The following is a 10,354-nucleotide window of genomic DNA, read 5'->3' on the forward strand; positions in this document are numbered from 1 at the left end:
CCACCTCTGGCCCTTCATCCTTGAGGATTTCCTGCACTCTGTCTGTGATGTCTTTAACCCTGGCACCAGGAAGGCAACACACCATCCTTAAGTCCCACCTGCTGCCACAAAAAACCCAGTCAGTTCCTCTCACTATGGAGTCCCCTATTACCACGGCTCTGTGCGATGTCTGACTCCTCCGCTCTGTCTTCATGCCAACTTTTGATTTACAGGTCTGGCTGCCTCGCGGACTGGCAGTGTCATCTGTCTCTACTGTTTCCAAAAGATTCAACTTGTTCCTGACAGGTACTTCCCCCGGGGTCTTTTGCACCTGTCTCCTCTCTGCCTTCCTCATCGTCTGCTCTCTTCTGGTATGGTCGGTGTAATAACCTCACTGAAGGTCCTGTCTAGAAAGATCTCGTTCTCTCGGATGAGCCTAAGGTCCTCGAGTTCTTTCATCAGTACTGCAATATGCTCTGTCAGTAGCTGAACATGCACACACTTTGCACACTTATACAAGCCAGACACACCAGAGTCGTTGACCTCCCACATCAAGCATGTAGCACACTGAACCAGCTTGGCAGTCATGTCTTCACCCTCTTCAACTGTGGCGTAATCACTTCACTCAACCTCCTTGAGCCTGGTGAATCTTCTCTGAATTGCATCCAATGCAAGTACATCCTTGTGCACAACACTTTATACCACAGAATTCTGCAATCTCTCTTCCTCCCCCCTCACCACTGTCCAAGGCCTCAAAGGTGCCTTCCACATCCATCAGTTTTACCTGCACTTCCACACATATCACTTACTGCATCCAATTCAGAGAACTCTTTGGGACACCCACACCAACCAACCCCACCGTCCCGTGGCCAAACACTTCAACTCACCCTCCAAAGCCGCCAAGGACATGCAGGTCCTGAGCCTCGTCTATTGCCACACCTTAACCACCCGAGGACACCTGGAGGAAGAATGCCTCATCTTACGCCTTGAGACCCTCCAACCCCATGATATTGATGTGGATTTCACCAGTTTCTTCATTCCCCTCTCCCCACCTTATCCCAGATCCAATCTTGGAACTCAGCACAGCCCTCATGACCTGTCCTACCTGTCCATCTTCCTTCCCATCTATCCGCTCCACCCTCCTCTCTGACCTATCACCATTACCCCCACCTTCATCTACCTAGCACACTCTCAGCTACCTTCCCTCCAGCTCCATCCCTCCTCCCATTTATTTTTCCACCCCCCCCTTGGCTCACAAGCCTCATTCCTGATGAAGGGCCTTTGCCCGAAACGTTGATTCTCCCGCTAATTGGGTCTTGCCTGACCTGCTGTGCTTTTCCAGTACCACACTCTTGACCTGTTTCTCCACAGATACTGCCAGACCTGCCAAGTTTTTCAGCAATTTCTGTTCTTGTTTGAAGTAATATGTCACTTTTCTATTCTTTTTGTCAAAATGGAAAACCTCATATTTTCCCACATTAAACTCCATCTTCCAAATATTTTTTCCACTCATTTACCTTTACACTTAAATGCCTTTTCAGACTCTTTGTATCACCATCCCTGCAACACAACCATCACCCCCCACTTGCTTTCCTATCTATCAATGCATCATTAACAAATTTGACTACAGTATAGTCTGTTCCTGCATCCAAGTTATTCGCATAATTTGTCAGTTGTTCAGGCCACAGTACTATCCCTGGTGGCACTTCACTTGTTAGTTTACCGTGCTGAAAATGATCAATTTATCACAACGCTGTTTTCTATTACTTGGATAATCCTTTATCAAGATACTTTATCACTCTCACCAACATGAGCTCTTGCATTGTTCAGTAATCTTTTCTGTGGGATCTTAGCAAATGTCTTTTGGAAATTCAAATACGCCACAACTACTAGTTCCTTTTCATTCACCCTACCTGTTAGATTGTCAAAGAACTCTGACAAATTTGTCAGATATGGTTTTACTTTTAGAAAACCATATTGACATGGTTTGATTGTATTATGATTTTCATAATATTTGTCTGTAGCTTTTAGAATGGATTCGAGCATTTTCCCAAAGACTGATGTTAGACTAACTGATCCACTGTTTCCTGCTTTTGGTTTATTCTTGAATATATTTTCAAATCTGTTTGGCCCTGTCCAGAATATGGGGAATTTTGTCATGTATCCATCATCACTGCAGCAATTTCTTTAAGAGTTGAGATATCATGTTAAGGTTGTACAGGACTTTAGTGAGGCCTCTTCTGGAGTGCTGTATCTAGTTCTGGCCACCCTGTTATAGGAAAGACATCATTAAGCTGGAGAGGGTTCAGAAAAGATTGGCAAGTATGTTGTCAGGAATGGAGGATTTGAATTATAAAAATTGGCTGGTTAGGTGGGACTTTATTCACTGGCGTGTAGGAGGTTGAGGGGGGACCTTATACAGGTTTATAAAAATCATGATTTGATTTGATTTATTGTAGTCACATGTACCTAAGTACAGTGAAAAGCTTTGTTTTGTGAGCAGTACAGGCAGATCATAGCAAACGAGAACATACGGATCAAAGGGTGCTTAGACAGAGTGAGGCATACAGGTTACAACAGGATGTACGCAAAGCAAGATCAACATTATTTGAATTTAGACTGTCCATTCAGCAGTCTCATGTCGGCAGGGAATAAGTTATTCTTGAACCTTTTGGGGTGTGTTCAAGCTTCTGTATTTTCTGCTTAAACAGATGCGGTTGTAGGAGAGTATTACCAGGGTGGGAGGGGTCTTTGAAGATGTTGTCAGCCTTTCCACAGCAACAAGAGGTGTAAATGGAGTCCATGGATTGGGTGTTAGTATCCAAGATAGTCTGGGCAGTTGCTGTACCAGGCCATTATGCACCCAGCTAACATGCTTACTATTGTGAACCTGTAAAGGTTGGTGGGGGTCCTTATAGACACGCCAAATATCTTAAGCTACTTGAGGGAGAAAAGGCATTGTTGTGTCTTCTTGTGGCCAGGACAGGTTGTCAGTTATCATCACTCCTAGTAACGTGATGCTCTTGACTCTCTTCACCTCAGCTCCATTGATGTAGATAGGGCGCAATCTCGTCCTTTCTTCCTGAAGTCAATGATCAGTTTTTTTGTTTTGCAGACATTGCGAGAGACGTTGTTATTACTGCACTACAACACCAAGCCCTCTATCTCCTCCTTGTATTCTGACTCATCGTTATTTGTTATCTGTCCTACCACGGTGGTTTTGTTAGCAAATTTGCAGATGGCAGTTGTTCGGAATTTGGCTACACAGTCTTAGTGTACAGTGAGTATGGTAGGGTGTTAAGAACACATCCCTGGGGGGGCCTCAGTACTGAGAGTTATCATGGAGGAGGTGCAGTTGCTTATCTTAACTGAGGGACATAGATAAGGTGAATATCAAGGGTCTTTTCCCTGGAGTGAGGGATATTTTTAAAGTGAGAGGAGAAAGATTTTAAAAAGACATGAGGGCAACCTTTTTCCACAGACAGTGGTTCATGCATGGAATGAACAGAGGAAGTAATGGATGCAGGTACACTTACAGCATTTTAAAAACATTTGGCTAAGTACATGAATAGGAAATCTTTGGGGGATATAGGCCAGGCGCAGGCAGGTGGGACTCGTTTAGTTTGGGATGATGGTCAGTATGGACTGGTTGTACTCAAGGGTCTTTCTTCAAGTTATTTGATGCTATCAGACCCCGCGGTGGTTTTCTAACAAAAGGTATAATGGGATCACTCAAATCTTTATACATTAGTTGCTGGTTGATTTCTTTTGGCTGAACCAATGTTTGGTGTTTAACTTGCTTTGTTCAAATTACTGAGTTGATATGGGGTGGAGTGGCAGGTGCCGTAGGACCATGACAGCAAATCTTCTGCGCAAACTAGTTTCTCTAAATATGCTTAGGATGTAATGAGTGCGGAAGAATGAACAGAAGTTACGCACAGCAGTACAAGACATTAGAAGACAAAACAGGACAAATGGAACTCCCAGTAGAATTCCTAAACTGCCTAGCTCTATTTAACCTCAACAACAAATAATAAATGAGTTATACACAAAAATAAAGCAAAGAACTGCAGATGTTGAAACAAAAATAGACATTTCTGGAGAAACACAGTAGGTCTGGCAGTATCTGTGGAGAGAAAGCACAGTTAAAGTTCAAGTCCAGTGACCCTGCTTCAGAACTCAATAAATGAGTCATCTATGTTAGAATGAAGACAGGATCATTATAGGGTCCCGAATAGCATGGAGTAGACGAGAAATGCGACAGAATCATGCAAGAAGTCCAGTGAGGCTCATTTCAATGTTGGGAACAACTCGCTGCATCTTTTCCAGGTATCAAGTTAAGATTCTTATTATGCTGTGGCAAGTTACCTTTAAAGGGGCAATTATTGCTTGTTGATGACCTTAATATCTGCAGTTTCAGCTCATTAATGCAGCTTTCTATTTCACCATTTGCCATGGAGAAATCTAGATCCTGAGAATTCTTAATTAGAGACAAAAAGACTGCTGATGCTGGAATCCAAAGCAGACAAGCAGGAAGCTGGAGGAACACAGCAAGCCAGGCAGCATCATGAGGTAGAGAAGTCAACATTTCAGATATAACCGATCATCAGGGTTATACCCAAAACTTCTCCACTTCCTGATGCTGCTTGGCTTGCTGTGCTCTTCTAGCCTCCTGCTTGTCTGCCGAGAATTCTTGACATGAAGCTCAAAACAAATACCTGGTGACCAGCTCACTGCTGTCTGCCAAGAGCCTTCATGTTGGTCAACACACAACCCATGCCATAGAAACATTTAAGCAAACAAATTGGGAGGAATAAGTCATTCGGTCCTTTGAACCAGCTCTGCCATTGGATATGATCATGAATGATCATTCAACTTGGTATCCTATTCCCAAACCCCCGCAGATACTTTGATCTCATTAGCCCAAGAACTATATCTAAGTCTTTCTTTAAAAGATTCAACATTTTGGCTTCAGGATAGGTTTGCTCGCTGAGCTGGGAAGTTCATTTTCAGATGGATCGTCACCATAACATCTTCAGTGAGCCTCGGGACAAAGCACTGCTAGTGTTTCCTGCTTTCTATTTATATGTTTTGGTTTTCTTGGGTTTCCTTGGGTTGGTGATGTCATTTCCTGTGGTGACATTATTTCCTTTGACAGTGTCATTTCCTGTTTTTTTCTCAGGGGGTGGTAAACGGGGTCCAAGTCAATGTGTTTGTTGTTTACAGTTCCAGTTGGAATGCCATGCTTCCAGGAATTCTCTTGTGTGGCTCTGTTTGGCTTGTCCTAGGATGACCTGGATGTCCTACATCCAGAAGCTCAACCTGAGCTAAAAAACTTCTCAAAACCTGCTAATTTTGGCCTCAAACACATTCTGGGACAGACAGTTTCACATGCTCACCACTTCCTGCACCAACGACATAGGTAGGAAGAGAGGTGGGGAGGTCATTCAAGAGCTCAGGGAGTTAGGCTGGAAGCTGAAAGCTAGGACAGACAGAGTCGTCATCTCTGGGTTGTTGCCGGTTCCACATGACAGTGATGCAAGGAATAGGGAGAGAGTGTAGTTGAACACGTGGCTGCAAGGATGGTGTAGGAGGGAGGGCTTCAGGTATTTGGACAATTGGACTGCATTCTGGGGAAGGTGGGACCTGTACAAGCAGGACGGGTTGCACCTGAACCAGAAGGGCACCAATATCCTGGGAGGTAGGTTTGCTAGCACTCTTCGGGGGGGTTTAAACTAATTTGGCAGGGGGATGGGATACGGACTTGTAGTCCAGCAATCCCTTTAGGGAGGGATCCAAAGATTCAGCTCACACTATCACTGGGGTGATGGTGGAATTGTTGCTTTTGGAGTCATATGTATGTACCGGTCAGACAGGAAAGAAATGGTCGTGTGAGGGAACCTTGGTTGACGAGGGAGGCAGATGGAGTTCAACCCTGCCAAGTGTGAGGTTGTCCATTTTGGAAAGACAAATAAGAATAGACAAATAAGAATGCGGAATACAGGGTTAACGGTAGGGTTCTTAGTGTGGTGGAGGAGCAGAGGAATCTTGGGGTCTATGTTCATAGGTCTTTGAAAGTTGCCATTCAGGTGAATAGAGCTTGTAAGAAGGCCTATGGTGTATTAGCGTTCATTAGCAGAGGGATTGAATTCAAGAGTCGTGAAGTGATGTTGCAACTGTACAGGACTTTGGTTAGGCCACATTTGGAGTACTGTGTGCAGTTCTGGTCGCCTCACTTCAGGAAAGATGTGGAAGCTTTGGAGAGGGTGCAGAGAAGATTTACCAGGATGTTGCCTGGAATGGAGAATAGGTCGTACGAGGATAGGTTGAGAGTGCTAGGCCTTTTCTCACTGGAACAGTGAAGGATGAGGGGTGACTTGATAGAGGTGTATAAGATGATCAGAGGAATAGATAGAGTAGACAGTCAGAAACGTTTTCCCCGGGTACAAGAGTGTTACAAGGGGACATAAATTTAAGGTGAAGGGTGGAAGGTATAGGGGAGATGTCAGGGGTGGGTTCTTTACCCAGAGAGTGGCGGGGGCATGGACTGCGCTGCCTGTGGGAGTGGTAGAGTCAGAATCTTTGGTGACCTTTAAGCGGCAATTGGATAGGTACATGGATGGGTGCTTAAGCTAGGACAAATGTTCGGCACAACATCGTGGGCCGAAGGGCCTGTTCTGTGCTGTATTGTTCTATAAAGATGAAACTTCTCCCCAACTAAATGGCCTAACTTGCCAAAATAGCCTTTACTCTTCACAAACATTGTTATCTAACATACGCCAGTGTCTAAGAGCCCTCATGGCACATCTCTGATCCACTGGCAGGGCACATTTGTACTTTAATGTTATTATAATGCTGCAGCAAGGACATTTTGCACTCAGGGACATGCATCTAGCTCATGGACTGGTCCAAGTTAAACCTTTGGGCACTTTGCTCACTATTTTAATTCTCACTCTCTTTAAGCTTGCCTGGATTCTCACAGTATCCCTGTCTTGCCTTGCCCTCTGTCACAGATACCAGATTCACAGCATCACTATTGTCTTCCTTCAGACACAAAGCCAGTCCTCAATCATGCCAAAGGAGACACTCTCTGGTCAAGGGCTCTCTGCACAGTAAATTGAAGTCAGCCTCTGATATCAATCCTGGCTTGGACATGGTCAATCAGCTGCTCAGATCTGTCAGAATCAGAATTCTCTCTTCATAAGGGATAAGGAGCCAAATGCTGTGTGGCCCTAGCTTGACTCAATCTGCCTTATTGGGGGCTGCTTTACTCCTGAAATGTGAGAAAGGGAGTTATTAACAGAGATGAAAATTGTTGGCTCAGCTGCTATGTTTGGTGCAGATGGTAAGGTATGCCAAGTAAGTGAGTAGGCAGTGCTGACAGCATGCAGGGTTGGGGTTGTAAGTTGTTGTGGTGGGTGAGAATGAATGAGGGAAGATGTTGCAGACAACAGGGATAGAGTATGAGTCTTGGTGAAGGTGGGTACAGTAGCAGAGACTGAGTGAGTGTGAGGTATCAGAGGGAAGATGGCCATTGACTTTCTTCCAATATTTGCAATTCATCAGCTGGCTGAGACTGTATTGATCAAGGTCTGGTGTCATGGCCTCTTTTGCATGTCCTAGTGGAAAAGGACATAAAGCAAGGTACCAACTTTCCTTTCTCTATCATATCTGGGACGAATGTCAGGAACTGTACAGAACTAACAGTTCTGGTTAAGATGCACAATTTTATTTAGAAGAAGGCACCATTGCCAGGGATAGCTTTTTTTATGTTTGTCTTTTTTTTTAATTCATCATGACATGTGGGTCTCACTGGCTAGGCCAGCATTTATTGTCTATCATTAGTAGCCCATTGAGAAGGTGGTAGTGAGCTGCCTTCTTGAACTGCTGCAGTCCATGTTCTGTAGTACACCACAATACCATTATGGAGGGAGTTCCAGGATTTTGAACCAGCGACAGTGAAGAAATGATAAAATATTTCCAAGTCGGGTGAGTGGCTTGGAGGGAAATTTGCAGGAATGGTTCCCATCTATTTACTGCCTTTGTCGTTCCAGATGGAAATAGTGGTGGGTTTGAAAGGTGCTGTTTAAGGAGCGTTGATGAACTTCTGCAGTGCACTTTGTGGTTGGTGCAACTGCTGCTACGGTGACAGTGGCAGGTTGATCTAGGTACTGTGAGTGTAGAATGAGGCTAGAATCGGCCGTGAGGGCACTTAGCAGTGGGATAGGGAGTTAAGGCTTTGGTAAGGTGGGGTGAAAGGGAGACTTGTCGAAAGTCTCCTTGAAACTCAACAAAACTGACAGAGCCAAAATAATTCAGCCCATTAACATTGACTCTGCCACCAGTTGGCTACAATAATAACACATTAAACGTTGGAATTTACAATCAAATTCATAAATGAAACAATGCCAGTTTTCATAAAAATTAATTATCCTTGAGCCAACACCTCACTCAATTGACCATTCTTCAGACATCAACCTAGAGATGAAGCGGGCTTGTCGAGTGTGTACTGCATCACAGATCAGCCTAAATATAGCCCTCACCTACACACTTTTCATGAGTCTCTGGATAGTGTTCAGGACCAGTAACCCTCACAGAGGATACCTGAGTAAACCATGATAGCCCTCAAGCCCATGCTGGCTCAAATCAACTAGACATGGCTCATCTCCATGCTGGGTTTGTGAGGAATCTGTTACTGCAGCTCTGACTTTGAGCACTAACACTGTGCTGCCAACTGTATACATATGATGTAATTCAGCAGACATGAGCCATTGCAGCTACCATACAAACAGATTGTAAAAATACTTCAAATACAGCATTCATCATAAAACTTAATAGATTGGAGCTCTACAAAACAAGAATAATATTTCATTCAACAAACAATATGATTATCAAAAGGCTTTTTAAATATACTGGCTTATTTTTCAGTTTTGTTTTATTAACATCAGGTCTGCAGTCTCAAAAGATTAATAGTTCAAACCTTACCGTACATCTTACAGCAGATTATACCATCTCTCCCTCATTTCCAGGCATCTGAAAGAATTTAATCTTTCCAAGAAATGATCGATACAGTTTATCCTAACTCCTGTATGACGCTAGCAATGGTCTTGATGAATTCTCAATGACAGACATACAGAGACATTTCATTCACTACAGTCAACAAGGGATGAATGAAGGAGGAATCATTGATCCAGTGGTATTCCTTTCTTCCTCTCTGGGGACGAGTGTATTAAGACTCTCAGTCCTTGATACAATGCTTCGGCTCTGCATGCATTACATCAGCAGCTTTTTCTTGGCAGAGACACAGCTTATTAGATTGGGGGGGGGGGGGGGTAGGTGGTGAATTCTCAGTGCAGTTAAAACATATTTCACATCGGGAATTAACACAGAGAAGAATGCCATTAATCAAATCCGTAGCAGTGGCATTGTTGCCTGTTTTATCCATAAAATATCTTCCACCATTTATCCAAAATCTGATCTGAATGCCTTGCACTGTGGATGATAGAGACTGTCTAATGCTGTTATTTACAGTAAACGACAGTCCCCTCCACTGTCACGATCATACTCTCTAATGTATGAGAGACTATGAGCGAATGAGGAAGTTAAGAGGCAGCTGTCAGCAGGACAGAGATTTCAAAATACTTGTTATGTTTAAATACTTACCATTTCCAACATGGTGGTCAGCGATTCCACAGCAGTCCATGAGAAATACAACTATGTATGCTCATTGGCATTCCAATAAATCTGAGGGTTGAGTTTCACTTGACAAAGAAGAAAGCACTTTTAAAAAGGATGAAAAGCAAGAAACCACAGCGCTGATCTTTCTCGATGTCTGCAATGCTGCTATTGTACTGTCTGTCAGAAGGAGATTTCTGGATTCAACAGAGCAAGGAGCAGAGCTTTATATTTCCAGCCTTCTCCCTCCGCCTTCTTCTTTCTCCCTTCAAGGGCGTTATGATACCAGTGACACACTTAGACCAATTTCCAATCCTTTCACTCTCATAGATGCACAAATAATAGCTTTCAGTGCTCTATGGAAACGTAAGATGCATCACAATCTTTCAGTGACACAAACTCCAATCTGGAACAACAACAATTAGTTTTTAACCATTTAATTTTACATCAGAGATTGTGAAGTATAGACAGTACTGATTCAATTAAATGTAAAATAACTAAGCAACTCAACATATACACAATAAAACAGTCTCCACTGCTGCACCATTTAAGTGTAAGTTATCAATCAATAACTTTAAAGGAAAAACAACAAAATAAAGCAATGATTAACCAATTCAGTCCTTCCAATTTCTCACTTCTTGCCAAAACGTTATTTATAAATAATGTATGATCAGAACCATACCTGATCTATGGTTCTACA

The 10,354-nt window shown here is 43.3% G+C and overlaps 1 protein-coding gene across 1 annotated transcript in view; it reads right to left on the bottom strand.

The window, feature by feature from the left end:
* LOC122553146 (protein EFR3 homolog B-like) overlaps positions 1 to 10,057 on the bottom strand; it is a 205,593-nt gene extending 195,536 nt beyond the window's left edge. The window contains exon 1 of the mRNA XM_043696735.1: positions 9,643 to 10,057. Coding sequence (XP_043552670.1) covers positions 9,643 to 9,682 — 40 coding nt within the window. The 5' untranslated portion in view covers positions 9,683 to 10,057. The remainder of the gene's footprint in view (positions 1 to 9,642) is intronic.
* Positions 10,058 to 10,354: the final 297 nt, after the last annotated feature.

The sequence above is a fragment of the Chiloscyllium plagiosum genome, chromosome 9 (genome assembly GCF_004010195.1).
Source record: "Chiloscyllium plagiosum isolate BGI_BamShark_2017 chromosome 9, ASM401019v2, whole genome shotgun sequence".
Classification (NCBI taxonomy): Eukaryota; Metazoa; Chordata; class Chondrichthyes; order Orectolobiformes; family Hemiscylliidae; genus Chiloscyllium; species Chiloscyllium plagiosum.